The 21,786-nt window shown below is 40.7% G+C and overlaps 1 protein-coding gene across 1 annotated transcript in view; it reads left to right on the top strand.

Annotated features, from left to right (window-relative positions):
* The window catches only part of COL22A1 (collagen type XXII alpha 1 chain), a 159,481-nt gene that overhangs the window by 120,648 nt on the left and 17,047 nt on the right, over positions 1-21,786 (top strand). The window contains exons 24-32 of the mRNA XM_085219983.1: positions 8,455-8,508; positions 8,876-8,929; positions 9,887-9,940; positions 11,679-11,732; positions 12,141-12,176; positions 16,159-16,221; positions 17,401-17,454; positions 19,938-19,979; positions 21,568-21,600. Of these exons, the coding sequence (XP_085076109.1) occupies positions 8,455-8,508; positions 8,876-8,929; positions 9,887-9,940; positions 11,679-11,732; positions 12,141-12,176; positions 16,159-16,221; positions 17,401-17,454; positions 19,938-19,979; positions 21,568-21,600 (444 nt within the window). The remainder of the gene's footprint in view (positions 1-8,454; positions 8,509-8,875; positions 8,930-9,886; positions 9,941-11,678; positions 11,733-12,140; positions 12,177-16,158; positions 16,222-17,400; positions 17,455-19,937; positions 19,980-21,567; positions 21,601-21,786) is intronic.

The raw sequence follows: 21,786 nt of genomic DNA, 5'->3' as shown, positions 1-21,786 counted from the left end.
TTGTGACCATGAACATAATCTAGACGTGAATTCTGTAGCAGACATTTTGTAGTGAGCCATGTCTGCTGAGGCCACCAGCAATACAGTCTGGGGCTGATCCTGTGAGGGTGAGGATCTGAGGGTGAGGATCCTTGTATCCAGCTGGGAACCTTGCCCTGCCACACCACTTGATAATGGTCTACGTACTTTTAAGACTTCTTCCTTTGGTACCGCATCTGGTTTGCAAGTATTTCAGCAGCAGCCTTCAAGAAGAATGAAGACAGTATTTCCAATTGATTCATTTTTTATTTTTATTTCCCCTGCAGGATAACATTAAAAGATCCCCTGAAGCCATCTGAACTATGTGTGTAGCAAATGGGAGAAGATTTTCCTTACTTTTGAGGAAGATTTGTCTCCCTTCATTAATTCTGATATACCTGACTATCTGCTTAAACAACATCTTGCTCAGCTCAAGTTCTCTGTAACTTTACAAAATATATATATGCATGTGTTAGCAATTTCATAAATCTGTATGGAAGAATTGCTGACACAGCATTAAGTAGTTTTCCTTTCAGCACAGGCTAAATAAACTTTTCAAATTTGAAGTTAATTAAAGCAGCATAGAGTGCTAGCCCCATCAAGGGATACGTAAACTGACTCTTCCTCCCAGCTAACTGTAAAAATGGAAAAATATTGCTCCTTTTCCTGAAGTGGCACATTGTCCTGGATATATTACTGCAGTCTTCCATATTTTTGTTTGGAGAAAGTGCTTACGTTTAACTTGTGACAAAACTACTTTTCAGCTTACCAGCATTTTTTTGTGACATGAAGTTTGTAAGCACTTTATCAGCATTTCTCTCTTTCTTTTATTTTATCTTAATCATACTATGCTCCAAGAATAACCAGGAGGTTTCCTTAGATTGTAGTTCCACATATATTCTTAAAAATGATTTATGGACGTCTTGTGTCACCTCTTCCTGTGCTGTCTCCATGGTGTTTGAGGGCCACCAAACTTAATTTGCCCATACATAAACTTGGTTAGGACACTTTAATAACCTCATTTTCTTCTGTTATTTTAAATTTAAATATAATTTTTTTTTTTTTTTTTTTTTAACCATTCTGCTCCCACTGAAAGCTGAATTGGCAGAAGAATGGAATGGAGATAGGAGCTTTAGAAGCCATGTTACTGAAAAGCACAGAAGAGAGCCACAAAAGGATGCCAGTTAATCCTAATACCTAGTTAATCCTTTCCCCTGCACTCAGCACTAGTGAGGCCGCACCTCGACTACTGTGTCCAGTTTTGGGCCCCTCACTGCAAGAAAGACATTGAGGCCCTGGAACGTGTTCAAAGGAGGGCAACAAAGTTGGTGAGGGGTCTGGAACAGCCATATGAGGAGAGGCTGAAGGAGCTGGGAATGTTCAGCCTGGAGAAGAGGAGGCTCAGGGGAGACCTCATTGCTCTCTATAACTTCCTGAAGGGAGGTTGTAGTGAGCTGAGGGTCGGCCTCTTCTCTCGTATCATTAGCGATAGGACCAGAGGGAATGGTTTCAAGCTATGGCAGGGGAGATTCAAGCTGGACATTAGGAAATATTACTTTTCAGAAAGGGTAGTCAGGCACTGGAATGGACTGCCCAGGGAGGTGGTGGAGTCACCGAACCTGGGGGTGTTCAAGGAAAGACTGGATGTTGTGTTGAGGGACATGGTTTAGTGGGAGCTATTGGTAATAGGTGAACGGTTGGACTGGATGATCTTTTAGGTCTTTTCCAACCTTGGTGATTCTATGATTCTATGAGTCTATGATTCTATTCTAAATATCCATTGAAGTCTCAGGGAAGGATGGGCCAGCCACTTCATTACTGTGAGACAGATGCTGATTTTTCAACACCTTCAGAGACATACTGCATTTTCTAGTGGTAGGAAACCCTTCCTCCTATGGAGCTGCGGAGTGGGGTCTACTCAGGCATAGTGATAGAATCATCATTGTACAATCATCAAGGTTGGAAAAGACCTCTAAGACCATCCAGTCCAACCGTCTACCTATCACCAAGATTTCCCACTAAACCACATCCCTCAGTACAACAACTAAACATTTCTTGAACACCTCCAGGGACGGTGACTCCACCACCCCCCTGGTCATTCTGTTCCAGTGCCTAACCACTCCTTTAGAGAAGTTTTTCCTAATGTCTACAGTTACTGCTGGGCTTTGTCAGGATAAATGATACCCGTCATTCCAGTCCCAGCAAGAAGCCACAGAAGGCACAGGCAGCACTGCAAGGCAGCCAGCCTTAGGATACTCTGGAGCAGGGCCAGCAGATACAGTGACAACCCACTGCAGAGGTGATGCTAGTCTGACTCTAAAGGACTGGGTGTCTTTACATTACAAAGTAGCAAATCCTGAAGCAGCAGTTAGAAGGCAATCTCTTAGCTAGCCTGGGTATGTGCTGTGACAACTGTGTAGCCTTAGTTTTGCCTTTTTCCTTCCTTACATGACCTACTCAAACTAAATTTTAAGATTTTTATGATTTTTTTTTTCCTTCTAGATCTACAGTGGTGCTGGGCCTGTCCATGATTTTGTTTGTTCCATATTACCCATATTAGCACTCCCAGAAATGAACATTTATTTTCTGATGACCTTTAGAAGTGGTGCATCTTGAAGCATCATTAAGCCTTGAAGTAGGCATTTTGGGTCTTATTTCCTCTCTATATATGAATGATTTTCCTGCAGCGAGGGCACAAACATCTGAGCACATCACATATTTGTGTTGTTATTATTTATTTGCACTATTTTCGTTTGTAGGAAACTTAATCATGGGTCAAACGTCTATTACGGTAGGCTGTTCAAATGCAGACTGAAAAATGAACACTTCTGTAAAGTATTTTCAATTGAAATAGATAGAAGAATACTAAGCATGTACAACACTGAGGCTATGTTTTTCTCTGTGGCCACCTGAGATCTTAATGTACCTCATTTATCCCATTGTCTGTTGAGAGGAAGATGTCAGAGAAGAGGCTGAAGGCAGCTGCTTTTCTAGGCATAATGGGTGTCCTGTGGAGACAGGAGATTAGATGTTAGGCACTATGTGCTATATATAGGTGTGCCATGAGGGCTGCATTTGCTGGCTCAGTAAAGAAGGAGATTGATACCTCAGTACTCACTGAGGGCTCAGACACTGAATTACTACAGCAGGGCTTCATTGAATTGTAAAATTATAAAATTGTTATGGTTGGAAAAAACCTTTAAGATCATCTAGTCCAACTGCTCGCCTACCCCCAGTATTGCTCTCTAAACTGTGTCCCTAAGCAACAAATCTACACATTTCTTGACAGGAAGCAATTGATAGTGGAGTTGCATACGTCCAATCTCCTATTACAATTAAGATTCAATTGTATTGATAGACTGTCGGCAGAGCCTCAACTTTCCTAAATCAGGTTCCACTAGGCCACTCTCCTGGCTCCATGAGCCAAGCAGGTGCATGCTGTCCACTAGTGGGAAAACAAAATGACTTAAAACTATTAGAAATTTAAGTAAAAATGCTATACTTCACAAATGTATCATGTCTGGGCCATTACAGAGGTTTGCTTTATGGTAGATAACCTGGGATAGAACTAAGACCTGTGAGGGAAACCAGCACAAGTTTTTTTCATACAGAGGGTGGTGAGGCACTGTAACAGGCTGCCCAAAGAGGTTGTGGATGCCCCATCCCTGGAGGCATTCAAGGCCAGGTTGCATGTGGCTCTGGACAGCCTGGTCTGGTGGTTGATGACCTTGCACATAGCAGGGGCATTGAAACTAGATGATCATTATGGTCCTTTTCAACCCAGGCCATTCTGTGATTCAGTGATTCTATGATTTTTTGATTGTGGCTGGCAGTGAATTAATTAGTATAGGCTCATCTGTAGGGCATGAGCTCAACCCAGCTTTTCTTAAGTAAATCCGAGGAAATAAATTATATCCTTTGAAACGCATGGTGTTCTGAATGTCTCTTTTTATAATGCAAGTTAATACTATGAAACATAAGAAAAAAGTACTGGTCCCAGCTGCAAAGCTTAGATTGAATTCAGACTTTGTCAGTGCTGCTTGAAATTGTAGAAGATACTACTCAGAGCTATCTTTAATAAGATATGTGCTTTTTACAAAACAAAGAGAGAAAAAAGACTTTGCCAGTGCAGGCCACTAATAGTTCTGAAACAAAAGACCATAAGGGAGTTTTTGTTATTGTTTTCTCATTTGCCACCCTCTCACAGTAAAAGAGCTGAAAGTAAACAAATAGGGCAATAAATCTTAATCTGTAGACGAAAGACATGATGTCCATATCTTACACTAAATGGTGCAATTAAACAAATTCTGTCTTGTGCTGAAAGCTCCTGCTTTTCCTAATTCTCCTACAGAGACTGCTGTGTACAGAGCCAGCTTTATTCAGTACTCTTACAGTGCTGGAAAGACAGTTCACAGAATTTCTGTTCAGTGCACTTTATTTTTTAAAATAATGCTAACATTCCATGTATCATGCCACCTGGTGAAACAACTGAAGACCTCATTCATTTATAAATTATGACACTGCATTTTCTCTATAACATGCATCATAAGCAGATCTGTTGGCTCCTTGGGCTTATTGGTTTTCAGCATTATCAGCAACAGTGGTTTCCTATATCCTGTCATCTTTGTCATGGTTGTAAGGAAGGAGAGCAGTATGGTGCTCTGCTGCAGTACTTCTGAAGATAACTCACAGGAGCTGTGCTGGTAAACATAAGTAGTGCTAGGAGTGATAAATGAAGAGCAGATTTGAGGACCTGATCGCAGAGACTACTTAGGTGTAGTAGAGGAAAAATGGAGAGTTGAGGTAGCAGGGGACATAGTGAGATATGTGGACTGCTCCTCAAAGCTAGGAGCTGTGGCAGGAGACAAGATGCTTCTAGATGTCCTGGAGGTTTTTCTCATTCATAAAACTGGCATGCTGCCTATAAAACCCAGACCACAGTCTGTTTTTTCATGGATTTAAGGCTTATCTAAGCCTTTTTCACAATGCAAGAGGATTCAAGCACTGGCATGAAATAGTATATAGAAAATATGTCTCTACAAGCTTTTCCTCCAGAGACAGATATCTGGAAAAGCCATCAGACTCCAGTTTCCATCCTGTAATGACATTTGTTCACCTTTTAAAACATAGCTATCCCTTTTCTTATGGAAAATAGATTAGAACCACACAACCTACTGATGTATTCACATGAAAAGGTTTTTGTTCATTTGCAGAACTTCCTCTGGGAGTACAGAACCCACATCCTAACAGTCCTGCCTTTCGCAGCCTGTCTTTCAGCAGGGTACATGCTGGAAGAAGAGAGCATCTTTTAGTGGTTCCTAGAGGACAGACACAGCTGCTCCTTCTGTACTGTGTCAGATTTCTTTCCTGAGAACTGTGTTGCTTTCTCTTAGGAATGGAGCTGGATGAAATATAATCCTGAATGTCTGTTAGGTGTTCCTCCCTGAACACATACCTCTACACACTTTCCCATGGATATCTGGATTTTAAAGAAGCTTGAAATATTTGTTTGAAAATAGCTTCACTTAAACATGTTGACAAAAGATCCATGTTTTGTCATTTTTTCCAAACTGAGTTTGTGCAGACCTGTTTTAGAGATCAAAGGTTTTATGTATCAGGTTTTGTTACAGTGTGTAGGATGCACACATCAGAGCTCTTACAAGCCACAAACAAAGCCCTCTATGGCTTCTTTTCTTCTGAGTTGGAGTTTTAGAGGGACAACACTGGGGACTGGATCTGTATAATTCATCAAATGATCAGTGAAAAATGTGATTAACAGAATCAGGTGCTTTTATTTGGATTCAGTGTCAAAAAGGAAGAATACAGATGGTGTGAGATTTGGGGGTTAAACATTACAGAGTGTCCTATTGCTGTTTGGTTGTGTTGTTTGTTTTTTTGCTGTTATTTTTTTTCTTTATAACAGATAAATACTGTCAGTTAGTTTGAACCTCTCAAATACTTGGGAGAGTAGTTCTTGCTCTGAAGTATACTCAGAAGTCAGAAGGAGGACAAAAGGGTTTTGTGTACAAGTCTTGCTATGAACAAGTGTGGCAAAAAGGAGGGCTTTGTAAAGGATGATTATGTGATAGAATGTATTCCTGCAGCTTTTTCATGGCCATGATTTTTCATTTCCTTGTGTCCTAGTCACTTGGTGTAGAAGGTTATGATGCTTGCTGATAGATACTTCTCTTTTGGAGTAGATCTACCCTGTCTAGGGTGGGTATCCTACTTGGGGGATGCTCAGGCTGAGGCTGGGTCCTAGCTGAAGCTTGCTGTGGGATGACAGTCGCTGTGTTCTTTACTGGTTAATTTCTTACTAGATTCCATTGTTGCAGGAATGAGAAAGAGCTATTAATTTATAAAGCTCACAAAGAAGTCAAAAGAATTACTATTAAATATTTTGCACTTTATCTTTCCTTTACTTACATATAATCCACTTTGCTGCTGAATCAGTTTCTTTTTTATCTAAAGATATCTTTGAATTCTTTCCCAGTGCTGCTCCCACTCTTCATTGTAACCCTTTCTTGGTTCCCATACTGTATACCTACCACCCTTGTAGGGTTAGAGTGAGGCCAAGCAGGCCCCTAACATCTGAGGCCACTCCATCCAGCTGCCCTCTGACTGTATGTGCAGTATTTTTTCTTGTACTGGTTGGTGATTCTTGTTTGGAATGGTGAAGCCTCTTCTAAATGATGGATAGGGTCATCCAGTTGCATCTGACAGGACTGGAATGGCATCTGAAACCTCATCCTCTAAACCAGAAAACTAGGTTCCCCGGGAGTTATGTCAGCAGTGTCAGTAGATCCCAAGGCATATCTTCCTGCAGATGTTTGAGCTATGCTTGCACTTGAGTTACTATACAAATACTAACGTTATTTGTGGAATGATTCCATGTCTGTTCTGGACTGGGTTGCAATGGAAGCGGATTATGGGTGATATATAAGCCAAGTGCATCTGCTAGTTCATTTTTTAGTTGCTTTGCACCATCTATTGGTGAGATGGTACTATTTGTTCGGGCTGATTTTTACAAGCATATTCTAAAATGACAGCTCATCTATTATCTCCTCCATCAAACTTTAACATCAAAATTTTCTTGTTCATTCTTGTTTACACCACTTTATTCTCTTCTTCAGTTATATTTTTCCTTAAATGTTAAATGATAATATTGGTCCATAACTCATAATCACAGAAAGATGTGATTTTTGTTACTGGATTTTAACACAGCTCTTGCAAGGAAGAAGCTGACTGACCATTTTCTATCTTGTACAGATTGCTCACTTTCAATTTTTTGCATAGGTTGGTGTATATAATAGAATCACAGAATGGCTTATGTTGAAAGGGACCTTAAAATCATTTAGTTCTAACTCACTTGCCTTGGACAGAGTTGCCTACCACCCGCTCAGGCTGCCCAGGGTCCCATCCAATCTGGCCTTGAACACCTCCAGGGATGGGGCATCCACAGCTTCTCTGGACAGCCTGTGCCAGGGCCTCACTGCCCTCTGTGTGAAAAATGTCCTCCTGATATGTTTTTCTTTGATTGGTTTTGGATTTGCTGTTCTTTTTGTTTGTTTGTTTCTGTGTTTTTGGAACTCCTTTCAGAACTCCTTCTATTCTGGAAACTGAAAATGACTTAAATCATGGTATTAGAAAGTCTGAAGGAGACAGATGAAGTTAAAGTTTCAATTCAGTTGTGTATCCGTTTCTCTTTCATCCTTATGCTGTATGCTTAGGTCTTGATTCAAAAAAACACATGAACAAATGATTCATTTTAAGTAAAGGAGAAAATCTTTCTTGTCTTCAGCAAAGCTAAAGGTAACAAATACCTCTATATCTCAAGCAGTGATGTATCAAGTATAGAAAAAAATCTCTTCAGCCAGGAACTCGCTTTTAACAATTTACCAATGCACAGAAATAAATCCCTCTGAAAACTGGATATCTATTCAGATGATATTTTCCCAAGAGAAATAGTTGTTGCAAGGACATGAGTAAGACTTGTAGAGTATTTGAAGCTGAATGTATACATTGAAGTATGAGCTTGTGAGGACATCTCACTCTCAACAGGATTAAGACAGAGCATTAAAATGGTGGGGTGTTTCTTTTAAAATGCCTGATCTACTATATCCTCTGTACCATTAATTAAGATTAAAGTAGGCTGGATGTTCTGTCTTGCATGGCTTCCATCTCTAGTGGAGCACAGGATGGAGCTCACTTTGGAGGAACAGTAACTGGTTTAAGCAAGAGATGCTGTTCTGCTCTTGAGCACAGTTCCTTGGGAGCTCAGTTTGGCACCTTGCAGGTTTAGGAGGAGAGAAGTTAATGAAATGAAGTTCAGTGCTGACGCTGTTTGGAACAGAGCCCCCAGATGCATACAGGAAGGGCTGAGGCTTTCTACCACTATCATGGTTATTAATGAACTGTTTTTTGCTTCTCTTACAGGGACCTCCAGGGCCCCCAGGCATTGCTGGACCCCCTGGACCACCTGGAGCACCAGTAAGGAAATAGGCTTGATTTTGTTGTTGTTTAGTTTACATCAAAGAGAGAAAATAAATAAATAAATAAACACTTCAGGAGAATGTTAGATTTAGACTTTGAATTTCAGTGGGAACTGAGTCAGTGCCTCTGGCAATGTATGCTTTCTGTTTTATTTTCACCATGAAAAGCCCCATCTGGCCCTGCAGGACAGCTGCACCAAGTACTGGAGCCATGTTAGTGCTATCAGTAAATGAGTCAATATCTGCAGGATGCCCCATGGCAGAGACCTGACTACTTTGGGAGGAAAAATTGCATTTGAATTGAAAGCAGCCTGTAAAAGGCGGAAATACTGATGCTTTTTGTTTCTGCTGGATTCTTTTTTCAGGGACTGCCAGGAGAAATTGGTGTTGCTGGTAAAAGTGGACCGCCAGGACCAGCTGTAAGTTTTGAGGGACAGTTTGCATTGCCTCCCTTCTCTCTGTGACATTATATGTTTTACTTCTAAACCCTTTACTTCTTTTCCTGCAACTTGTCTGCACACGTAGTTTTAGTACTGGCTCCAGTACTGTTTCCTTTAATACAGGCATTGGACTGATGCCCTTTGGCATACCAGAGGTAGCCATACTATTCCTGCACACTGGGACTATGATGATTTATACAGTACCTTTCAAAACTTAGTTTGCATTTGGTAAAATATGACTCTTCCAAACTGGAGTTTCTTAAATCAGGCCTTAAAATTACAATTATAGTACTTAAAATTGTAATTATAGCAGAGCATTGCAATTTCTATTGGCTCTTAAGTCAAGAAAGGTGCATTATGAAATACTTAGTATTGAGAAGTGCCACTTTATGCCTGCAGTGTTTAAAGACTAACTGATGCCTGAAAAGAGGACAAAACTTTTTCTCACCATTTAAATGTATTGCAAGAAGTCATTTTAATTCTTATTTTGCTGAATCCTTCCATCTCTCTATGCTGGGTAATGCCAGCCTGCATATATTTATATGTATATACATAAGAAATTACTGATATTTAAAAGATGCTTTTAAAAAGTTACAGCTACAGGTAATAGAGATTTACAGAGAATGCTATTTCTAAAGTCAAGACTCCACTTTTCATAAAACTTCTACTTTGTTGTTTGTCTGTGACAACACTGACATCGTGTGGTCAGTCACTAAAACTGCCATACTGAATACAGCCAAGCAGATATGTGCATTGCCAGAAATTTTGGATAATTTGAGTAACGGTAGTGAAAAAAGCAGAAGATGCATGAGGTGTTTTAACAAATCTTAAACTTAGGTTAGTGGCAAGAGGGATAAACTCAGCATGCTTTTTCTGATCTTGCTGTTAGGAATTTAAGGAGCAGGCTCTTAGAGCTGATAATTTTCTCTTGTTTAGGGATCACCTGGCAAAGATGGATTAAATGGTCTTCCTGGGCTCCCAGGTCAAAAGGTAAGTGTCACACATACACCAGCACAACCAGCCTGCCTGGGTGGCTTTTCTGGGTGAACTAGAAAGTGTAAGCTGAAAGGGGAGCAGATTTCCATGGTCAGATATACCTCACCTGTTTCAGCCTGAGCTCCAGGGTCAAGCCAGCTGATGTGATTGTTCTGTACTGAGTCCCTGTGAAGACTGAGCTGGATTAAAATACAGCAGAGACCTCTTCCAGTCTTCAGCTACTGCATTTTATTCAGCAGACACAGCTGAGTATAACTGACAGAGAAGCTTCTACTGTCACACTGGGAAGCCAAGGCACAAAGAACAGTGGAGTGTATCAGGCCCGAAATACATTTGTTTTTCCTCTTTGAAGAGCTGGAAAGAAAATACACCATCCCCCTAGGTCTTCTGTGGGGTCATGTGGAAGAGAGGTGGATCTTTGTTTCTTCCTACCTCTTGTGCCCTGTTTGTAAGTTCATATGAATGACAGATTCAGTTTCTTCTGCTATTCTGTTGTCTCTGCAGTTGGAAAATGGAGATTTTGAGCAGGAGAATATCTTGTTGAGTTCCTATGGTCATGCAAATAAGTGACAAAGGAATGAACTATATTTTGTCTATAAGAGTCAATCTAGGAAATCATAGAATCACAGAATGGCTTGGGTTGGAAGGGACCTTGAAGCTCATGCAGTTCCAATCCCTGGCTGTGGGTAGAGCTGCACCTCATCAGATGAGGTTGTCCAGGGCCCCATCCAACCTGGCCTTGAACACATCAAGGGGTGGAGCATCTGCAGCTTTGTTGGGCAGTCTGTGCCAGTGTGTCATCACTGTCTGCGTTAAAATTTCACCCTTAACATCTAATCTAACCTGATTATAATTTCCCTTTAAGTCTAAGAAGGCTGCAGTGTGATGTTGCCCGAGCCTTACCTTCTTCAGGCTGAACAAGCCCACCTGTCTCAGCTTTTCTTTGTAAGAGAGGTGCTCCAGCCCTCTGATCATCTTTGTGGCCCTCCTCTGGACCCACTCCAACAGTTCCAAATGATTACACTAGATTGGAATATGTATTTAACTATAACCTGCCTCGAGTCCAAGGCAGCAGCACTGCATCAGCAATGGTCTTCTCAGCTCTGATGCTTGGCTATCATTACCTCTAATTTTTCCAGGAACCCACCATATTTATACTTGAAGCCCAAGTCCAGCATTCCTCAGCCTGAGTGTACTGATGAAGAAAAGTGGGGAATTTGGAGCATATAACAAATTACCGATCTCTGTGAAGTATTGACTGCACTTCTGAGTGCAGTCTGAAATATGCACACAGCATATTTCTGTTCTTAATCCACCAGTTTCTGCTCTCTGTCCTGACACCACCCACAATGACAGATCAGATTGAAAGAGTCCCAATGGCCAAAGCTCCAATTCCACAGTTATCTATTTCTATTCTTAATGGAAAATGTAGACCTTTTCACCACATACAGTTTGAAGAAACTGAATGGATATTTTGTTTTTCAGGTAATTTGCTATGGATATCTTTAAAGTAACAGTGGTTAACTTTGTGTTATTCTAGAAACATTCTAGTTGGGTGATTATTGTTGGAGATGTGTCAGCAAATAGTACTAAAATGGTAAAAACTTTCCAGGAAAGATACTCTCATGTGGCTCCATTTACATCCTCAGTCTGATGCTGGGGATCTGAGTCAAAATATTCCTCATCTTTGTTTCACTGCAAGATATATATTAATTTCTCATGTTCCCTGCAGGGAGAGCAAGGAGAAAAGGGTGAGGAAGGCTTTCCTGGAAAAGCTGGCCCTAAGGTAAGGAATTTTGTTTCTAAATTTGCTGCAGCCACTGAGTCATTCAAGGTGTGATTTTAGAAGGCCTTGTACTGAAGTCAGGAGTGTAAGGATCCTCTAAGGCTGGAAATATAAGAGGATGAGCAGATGTGGCTCAGTGCCTTCACTGTTCGTTGCATTCCAAGGTACAAAACCCTGTTTGATGCTCCTTTCTCTAGCCTGTGTATATAGGAAGATGACCTGGACCTTGCACTGGGTCTCTATGGCCAGGGATCTCAAGCCATCGAAGAAGACAATTTCAGTGTCTTACAGAAAGTGGGTAGAATTACATGAGCTAGGACAGTGGAAGACACAGTTTACTGAAGAGGAAGCATTCTTTCAAAAAAGTTGGGTCCTTGCAATGCTAACTTTGTGCTTTTGCTTTTCTAGGGTGAACCAGGAGGCCGTGGCCAACCTGGTGAACAGGTGAGCAGAAAAAATTGTGCTAGCAACAACACCTACCTATCAGAGCAATGCAAAGTGATCACATGTAGTAACAAAGCCATTTGCCAGTAACTCCCTTTACCAAGGAAAATGCAAGTCAGCAGATAAAGCTCACGGTTGCACAAAGTAAGGTCCCAGATCAAATATGCAAATATTTTGTCTGTATCTCAGAAAATTCAGTCATCTTGTTTCTGATAGATAAGGAAGAAAAGGAAGGCAGAGTGGCATAGAAATGATTGTTTTTTCTTCACATTAAACCAGTGTGCTGGTGATGGTTCTGGATGATTATGTTCTTTTTTATGTGATGCAAAGGGCAATGCAGTCATTTCTGGATCATAAATGCATGCTAAGAAATAACTCTGTGTGACTATCAGAACTTACACAGTAATCTTAATGTATTAAGATTTAAGTTTCAGCAAATAACAGCAAGGAAGCAGGGAAACATCCTGGGATTTCCTAAAGTACACAGCTGTCTGGAGTCCAGACATACCAGCTATTTTCATGTTGTCATCTGCACACCAACTTTTCAACTCAGTAATAAAATCTGTAGAAAGAGATATCTATATAAGATAGTCTTATATCTTTGGCATACGTCTTTGGATACTGGGTTACAAAGTATAAGTCAGCAATGGAAGAGTCTCAGAGCCTCAGTCATCTCTCACTCCTACCATTCTAAATCCAGACTTCTATAAAGATGAAAGAAGAGAATGGTCCCATACTCCCATGTTGTTGTTTGTAATGAAACTGAACACACACTCTCTATGCCACCAAGTGGAGTAGGAGCACAGGAAGAAAGAGAAGTTTCACACAGAAGACTTTTATAAGTTTTGCTAGTTTCTCCTTACGCAAACAATTTTAGGAACTGCTCATATTTTTTTCCATATTCAATAGGGCTTTTTAGAATTTTAATCCCACTTTCTAAAACACCTCTTTCTCTATAGTGTGATATTCTCCACACATTACATCAGTGTTCTCTTTTCTGTCATCTCAGTTATAAATTAAAATATTGAATAGTAAGTATAGACCATTAGAGGACTTCATCTCTTTCTGAATCTGGAAAGAAACAGCTAGTAACAGATTTGTGAATGTAGGTTTTTGTTTTTATTCTTTTTTTTTAATCAATTCTACACTACCCTCCAGAGAACCTTCTTGTACGTTGTGTTTCTGTACTTTGCTAATGAGCACATCATGTTGTCTTGTGTCAGATGTCTTACTAATGTCAAGGTACATCACAAAAATGCTTCCTTCTTGTCTGCTTAGTTATCCCATCAAGGGAAGAAATTGGGTGGATTTGATATGATGAGTTTTTAACAGATCTGTGTTGGCAGCTTTATCTTACATTCCTGTCTTTGAGCTCATAGAATCATAGAACCCTTAGAGTTGGAAGGGACCTCTAAAGGGCATGTAGTCCAACTCCCCTGCAATGAACATAGACATGCACAGCTAGATCAGGTTGCCCAGGGCCTTATCCAGGCTCGCCTTGAAAGTCTCCAGGGATGGGGCATCAGATCAGCAACATCTCTGGGCAACCTCTGCCACTGCCTCACCAACCTCACCGTAAAAGACTTTTTCCTTATATCCAATCTAAACGTACCCTCTTTAAGCTTGAAGACATTTCTCTTTGTTCTGTCATCACAGACTTTGCTAAAGAGTCTGTCCCCTTCTTTCCTGTAGCTCCCCTTTAGATACTGAAAGGCTGCTATCAGATCACCTCTTCTCCAGGCTGAACAGCCCCAGCTCTCTCAGCCTGTCCTCGTAGGAGAGGTGTTTCATCACTTGGATCATTTTTGTGGTCCTCCTTTGAACATGCTCCAACAGGTCCGTGTCACTCCTATAGTGAGGACACCACATTAGGATGCAGGTGAGGTCTTACCAGCACAGAGTAGAGGGGCAGGATCATATTCCTCGACCTGCTGGCCACGTTTCCTTTGATGCAGTCCAGGACACAGCTGGCCTTCTAGATTGCAAGGGCACATTGCTGGTTCATGTCCAGCTTTGCATCCAGCTTTGTACCCCCAGGACTTTTTCAGGAGGACTGCACTCAATCCTTTCATACCCCAGCTTGTATTGGTTATGAGGGTTGCCTCGACCCAGGTGCAACATCTTGCACTTGGATTTGTTGAACCTTATGAGGTTCACCTGGGCTCACTGTTAAAGCCTGTCTAGGTCCTTCTGGATGACATCCTGTGCCACTGGTGTATCACCTGCTCCCCAGAGCTTGATGTCATCAGCAAACTTGCTGAGGGTGCACTCAACCCCACTGTCAATGTCATTAAAGAGTGTCAGTCCCAGTACTGAGCCCTGGGGGACACCACTCGTCACCAACTCATCCTGCTTATATCCCAGGCTGTGTGCATTGGTATAAAGGCACTTCAGCTGGGCTTTCCATCTCACTGCCTTTATATAGGATCTAGGATCCCTAGAACAGCAGCATCCCCAGCATCCCCAGCATCCCCCTGCCCTAATCCATCCCTTTCTACTTCACCATCTTTGCCCATTAGTTTTGGTACAAGCCCTTGAAAAACCCTCTCAACCGCAGCGGACCTCGTTGTGTTCCCTTCCCCCTTCATACATAGTTTAAAATCTTTCAATGAGTCCCACCAGTTTCTCGTCTAAGATTCTCTTACCTCTTGGAAACAGGCTATTTCTATCTGCAGCCATCATGCCAGGTGCCGAGTAAATTGCCCCTCCAAATCCTTCTTTTTTCCCTCTTTAGCTTTATGGCCTATGTTCATCTTTCTTACAATCTCTGGGATCTCATCATCACCAAGGATACTGCAGCGGCTCTCAAAAAGCATCACTCTGTCATGTTGTCAAATGTCACCGTATTTCAAACTTCATTAAACACCATCATGATGTTCCCAGCTATTCTCAGTTAGCAAAATATCTTCTTCCTGACCTGATTTCTCTGCATTCATTGCATCATTGATAATGTTTAGACTCTTGCCATAAAGAGTTAATCTTTTTAAATTCGAGATTAGCAATTCTTAGTTCATATTCATACACCACATATTGCAGTTGGGTTCTGTCCATGACTGAAATTGTTTGAGATACTGCGCTGCAAATGTGAGTAGCAAGGTAATGATATATGGTGCACGATGTGACTATTTTCAAGTGACAATCTGATTGAGCCTGGAGCTAAATTTGAGAATTACAGTTATATTTATAACAGACCACATAACACAGAGATTACAATTACTCCAGAGAGTAGAAATTAAAAAGTGAAGGTGAAACAGAAACTAATACAAACATGAGATGCATTGAGAAAATTCTAGACTTGCTTATCAAGTAACATCTTTTCTGTTCAGATTAATAGTATTGTGTTTGCCATGCTAGACTATACCAGATCCTTAATGATGAAAATAACAGTTAGATTTATTTTTTTTTTTTGTTTGCTTGCTTGGTGCTATTATGGAACAGTTCAAAGAAAATATATCCTAAATTTTATGATATCACTTATCAGTACAAAGAGAAAAGAAAAAAAAAAAGAAAAAGAAAATAGGTTTTAGCTGCTGTTTTAAGTAATGATTCCCCTAGAAAAAGAAATTATCTGATAATTAAATGAGATCCTGTTCTCTCTCTCAGCAAGCTGCATGTAGAATCAATCATATGCAAAAAATAGGGCAAGTTCTGGCCTACAGTATAGCCTACATATATCATGGTGTAACTAGGTATCAAGAAGAAACCATCTGCAGACATTATGCTTAACAATTCACCATCTAGTATCAGCCATTAGACAGCCACATCGGGGCTTCATCCTTCCTAGCGTAAGAACACTGGCTAGATTAATCTACCCTGAGAGTCAGACTTGATGTACTTTTAATCTGACATGAATGAGTGAAGAGTTGACCCACCAGTCTTCTCTTTCATTCTTAATTGCATTTGAAACTAATAAAGTTATTTAATAGAAGCCATGATTGATGAACCTTCCTGGATTTCATGCATGATTTTCTCTCACTTTCAGGGTGAAGTGGGTCTTCCTGGTCTTCAAGGTTTACCTGGGCTGAGAGGAGAAAAAGGAGACCAGGTGAATCTTTGAGCCATAACTTGATTTTATTTGTCCATTTGGTGCCAGGAGGACTTATCTCAAATGTCCCTAGATAATATTTTCTCTCGGTGATCTTGTTGTGATGAACAGTTGATTGACATCTAGGAAGACCACCAAGTAGCCCTTCCAAGAAGGTACTTCATTGCCTTGTGACCATAGCTAATTGCAGCAGAGATGTTAATGAACTATGTCTATCTTGAACACAGAAGATTTTGACTGTGTCATACTTCTAGTTAGGCAGTAGAAGAGGCACAGGACCCTTTAGGCCTCACTTTCAAATGTGTCTGCATGACTTAAGAACATTAAAAAAATAAAAACTACTAAAATCCCAAATTTCTCTTGTCACTAAGTGCTGGAGAACATTCCAGATGGTTGGATTTTTATCTAATGGCTTAATTTCCACCCAGGTCCTGGCCAGCAGGTCCTGGCCAGCTGCAGACCTTCACAGGCACCTACACACTGGAAAGTAGTTGGACATGGCAGTAAATTTACCTGTGGTCAGTGAGGCCATTAGTTCTGATAGCTTACTATGTGCTTGAATGTGAACAAGAAAGATTTACAATCAACTGAAGTTTTCCTGTTTAATTTGCTATATTATATTTACATCAAAGTATAGGATATATATATAGAGAGAGAATATATTCTCTCTATGTATGAAATCATATAAATGTAGGTCAGCTTTCTCCTATTTTAATACTGAATATATACATTTGTGTATGCACTTTGAGGAATATTTACATCATCCTTGTTAAGCATCTCCCATTCAGGCCACCAGGTTTCCTGAGTGATTAAAAAGGTAGGCGGATGACTCAGAAATTTTTCAGTATAAACAAATTGGTAGAATGAGTGACCTCTATTAGTCTTAAGTGTATTCTGCTTCTCTTGTTCAACTGGAAAATTCGGAGCTTTGTTACTGCATCAGTCAACAAGACCTATGTGCAAATTGATTCAGGATTGGTGCTTTTCTTTCCATGAGATTGGTTACTATTATTTGGCTTTTGAAATGAGTGTGAATTTTGTGAAGCCATTTCAAATATATTATTTACCCTTTTAATTGCTTACACTTCATCCTGGAAGACAGATGAGATCAACTGCAAGTGTAAAATGAAACTGATTAAATAAAATCAAATTGTCCTACCTTCCTTTTCCTGTTTTTAGGGAGGAAAGGGAAAAGATGGTCTTCCAGGACTGAAAGGGGAAAGGGGAGAAAAGGTGAGTCATTAAATAAGCATGCTCCTCTTTATAGAATCATAGAATCACAGAATGGTTTGGTTTGCAAGGGATCTTTAAGATTATCTAGTTCCCTCCTTCTACAAGCAGGGACACTTCCCTCTAGACCAGGTTGCTCAAAGCCCCATCCAGCCTGGCCTTGAGTGCTTCCAGGGAGGGCACATTCACAGCCTCACTGGACAACCTTTCCAGTGTCTCACCACCCTCACAGTAAAGAATTTCTTCCTGGTATCTAGTTTAATTCTACCCTCTACCAGTTTAAAACTATTTCCCCTTGTACTGTTACTACCTGCCATTATATAAGAAAAAAGAAAAGGGCTTAGAGACAAGAGATAGAGGAGATAATCTTATGTGGATTAGCAGTTTTGGAGTCTCGGAGATAATCCTTACAAAGATGTAGCAGAAGAAACTGTGTGTGTGAGAGATACAACCATGTATTCAATAACACAAGAAATGGTAAGCCGTTGATGGAATGTAAGGTCAGTTTCTTTAATTCAGAGAAGATTTTTCTTTGTTCTAACAGTGGCTGATAGAAACAAGCCTGAAATCAAAGAACATTTCTGTGCCTGCCAACAGTGTGATAGGATAGTAAGGAATGGTCTATGCTTCTGTCATCATAGCATTGCTATGGTTAAAATAGGAGGACTAGAAAGAGATGATGTTTACCAAATCTTTGCTAAAGTGAAACTGAAGCATTGACCTTGCAGATGCGCGTGACTTGGCATGGTTATCTCAGCCATAGGGAAATAGGTACTTCCTTATTTTTCTTCTTAGGATACAGCAGCTCTCAATTCAATAGCAAATTTGACCATCTGTGGCAGTGGCACTTCTATTATGGGTGGTCAAATGACATTTCCAATGAAGCACATGAAGCTTCTGTCTCTGGGAGGTTAACTAGTGTTTTTCATAGATGTTGGCTTTCAATTGTCAGGGGGCCTAAAGTTGTCCATGGAGCACAGCCAGAAGGAAGACCAATGACAGCTAAGATACTTGGACTACGATTCTCATGAGATACTCCAGCAACCTTATAGATTTTGACTCAAAAATTAGGGGGATAATTGGAATGAGGAAGTTATATTTTTGATGAAAAATACAGGATTTTTTCAATATGCAAAAGAAGATTTTGTAAGTATATGTAGTAGGAGAGTGTCTGCTCCTTTAAGGGTACCCGGTCAAGGAACTTCTTCAGTGCAACCAGGGGTAATAAGGGAGGCAGGGTTGGGAACCAAGACACTTCAGTCACACTAATGGAGAAGAACTTAAGAAAACGTAGCAGTGTCTGTTCCAGCAGGGTTATGTGACTGATGACTTTGAAGCTGGGAGACAATGACCAGAAGCATCTCCCATTCTTACTAACTGGTGGGCTATCACACTGCATGTGCCACTTACAGAAAAATTAACCTGAACTTTCCAACTGAGAAGATTGACAGGGCTGTGGGGAGGGAACTACAGAGTTCAAACCCATATGGTCTCAAACCCATACAGGGGAAAGGAGGAACAGGAGGAACCAAAAGGAATGATTAGGTAGAAGTGGATTGCTATGAATGGAGTGGATGCCAGGTATGGTATGGGGAAGACATTTCCAGTTTGTGATGACAGCTGCTGAGGTGCTGAAATATCCTATAACTTTCAGGCTGGATAACAGGAAAATGTCTTCTCAGAGAATAGTAAGGCATTGGACCAGGCTGCCCAGGGAGGTGGCTGAGTCACCGTCCCTGAGGGTTTTCAGGAAACCTGTAGATGTGGCACTTATGGGTATAGTTTAATGGACATGATGGTTGGGCTGGGTTGAGCTAAATTTTCATAGTGGTCTTTTCCAACCTTAATGATTCTATGATGTTCTCTGCCACTGGTATGGGAATGTTGTGTACTCCTGCCATCTACTAGGATGAGACTGGTGTGAGTGAGGTAAGGATGGGGCTTTGCACCACTGGATAGAGCAGGACCACATGTTACAGTCCATGGGCCTGGTGCTGGCTACTGGGAGGACCATGTCTGTATCTTCCTCAAAGCTAGTGTGCATGAGGTGCGCATGTTTATTTGTTAGCAAACCAAGCTGGACCAATTGGCAAATGATGGAAGCCTTGGGCCTTGGCCAGCGTATCAGGCAAGTGGTGAGTCCGTATTGATCCGCCTAGGGGACTTGTGAATGTGGTGTGCATGGAAAGGGGAAGGCGGAGGCCATGTCCCCCAGACTGGGTCCACAGATGCTGAGGTGGGCCCTAATAGCCACTTAGGAAAGACCCAAATGTAGTGGCTTTACTTTTACCCCTTTTAACAGTTTTAGCTATGCTAAAATTGATGCTTTCCTATCAAGAACTCTGACAGGCTTCACCAAAATGCAAATTAATCTCTATGCCAATTCTACAGTTGCCCTTGGGTTATATTTCATCTGACAATGTTGTATCTTCTAAATGATAAATGTTGACTTTTATTTTCTACCTTTTATATTCTTCTCTCTCTAGGGTGACACAGGTTCCCCTGGCCCACCAGGCACACCTGGAACAGTAAGTAAGATGTTGTGCTGCAAAAACAGTCTAGGCATCATCATATTTCTGCCACACAAGTGCCTCAGAAACAAAGCTTTACAAGATCTGTGCCTCTCTGCTGAAACATTAGGACTCATTTACTCTCAGGCCATCTCTTTTGGTTTGAAAGAAGCTCTATGAAGTTGCACTAGTCTTCTGTACAATTTTTAGAGGTTAAGCACTTTTCTGTTTCTTCGCAAACAGCTCTTTTCTGTGCATTTGTTTCATGATAGCACTTAAATTGAACTTCTGATACATTTAGCAGCTATAGGAACTGATGATGAATATCATCAGGGTGAAGATGAAGAGCATGTTTGTACTAATTTTCTACGTGATTTAGATTTTCCCACCTGAAACCTCGTGGTAGAACTGATTCACTAGGAGAAGATATCAATGAACAACAGCTTTTCTCTTGTGGTGAACAATTCCTCTCCTTCCAAGAAGAGCAGTAGGCTTCACTTCTCACTGACAGTAACTTATGGGTTGGAAGAGGAGCGCTGTAGCCTTTGCTGCATGCAGTGCCATGCTGTGCTGAAAGCCCAGAAAGACTTTCTCCTAACAGAAATTATAGGTATTAGGGTTCAGAACTGGATCTAGCACAGAAACAAACAAACCACATAAAAACATCAACTTATTGTTTCTTAAATGAGCCTGAACAATTCCTTTCAGATGCACGAGTATGATTACTATGGAATTTTAACTCCAGGCACTCAGTGAACCTCACAGTTCTCTCCAGCAAAATCTGAGTAAGCAGCTTGGAGCAAGCACTAGGAACAGGCTTCTTATTGCAACAGAAAGGCTAATCCCTGTTACAGATCCTCTGAGAAGCGTCAAATACCCACTTTTCAGCTTTACTCACCACAGCTGGTTGCAGCTGCCTCGTTCACAGATCATGAGGAGAATTTTAATCAGGATCTGCTAGAGAGAATCCAGTGGCTGCAAACTTTCATACAGCAGTGGAGGAGGTATTATAATTTCTTCCTTGCGATCAGCTGGACCTCATTAATCTGTGACCAGGGGTACTTAATACGATCATGTGAGAAGATTGTCATTGAGAATAAGCCTGTCTTGATCAAAAGCTTGGAAAATAAAGCTTATAAATACAATATCCCAAGGATAGGTGTAAAAAATATGCCTGACAGCTCAACCAGTGTTTGTGGGGAAAATTAATTTCCATTTCATCTGTAAGAATAGCCAGTAGTTTCAGCATATTCTCATTTCTTCAAGGACTTCTTTTTGTCCAGATTTTGTCAGTTTTGATAATAGATGTTGCCTCTCTGTACTAATTGCAATCCTTTTATATTTGGCCATTTCTTCAGGATGACCACTGTCATAAGACAACCAGTTATGCTGAGGTGTCTTATAAGTGGTAAAAAACATTGAGCTGAGCCTTGGAGTTAGAAAGTTTAATGATACTGAAGATGTTACAGTGAGTTGCTTATATTCCTTGTAACCCACTAATGGTTACATGGAATGCATTGTCTATAATGACAAGGAGAATACATAAGTTTTTGCATTTCCAGGAAAATAGACAGTACTTCTTTTAATACTTCGGTTTCTTTTCCAGACAGCCTTCTTCACCCCACACCCTAGGATTCCTGTAAGTAATGTCTCTAATAAAGATGGCCTCTAGCTTGTTATTTCTAATGTCTGTTAGAGTACCTTGGTAATTCCAGTGTTATTTAAATGCTTTTATTAGGAGGTCAGTTTGGGTCTGGTTCTGTGCAACATCACCATGTTAACCAGCAGTGATGAGAAGCCCACAGCTGCCCTGATTATACCAGCA

The sequence above is a fragment of the Meleagris gallopavo genome, chromosome 3, assembly GCF_905368555.1.
Source record: "Meleagris gallopavo chromosome 3, MGAL_WU_HG_1.1, whole genome shotgun sequence".
Classification (NCBI taxonomy): Eukaryota; Metazoa; Chordata; class Aves; order Galliformes; family Phasianidae; genus Meleagris; species Meleagris gallopavo.
Note: the sequence above shows the minus strand (reverse complement) of the source record. Positions and strands in the feature narration are given on the sequence as shown.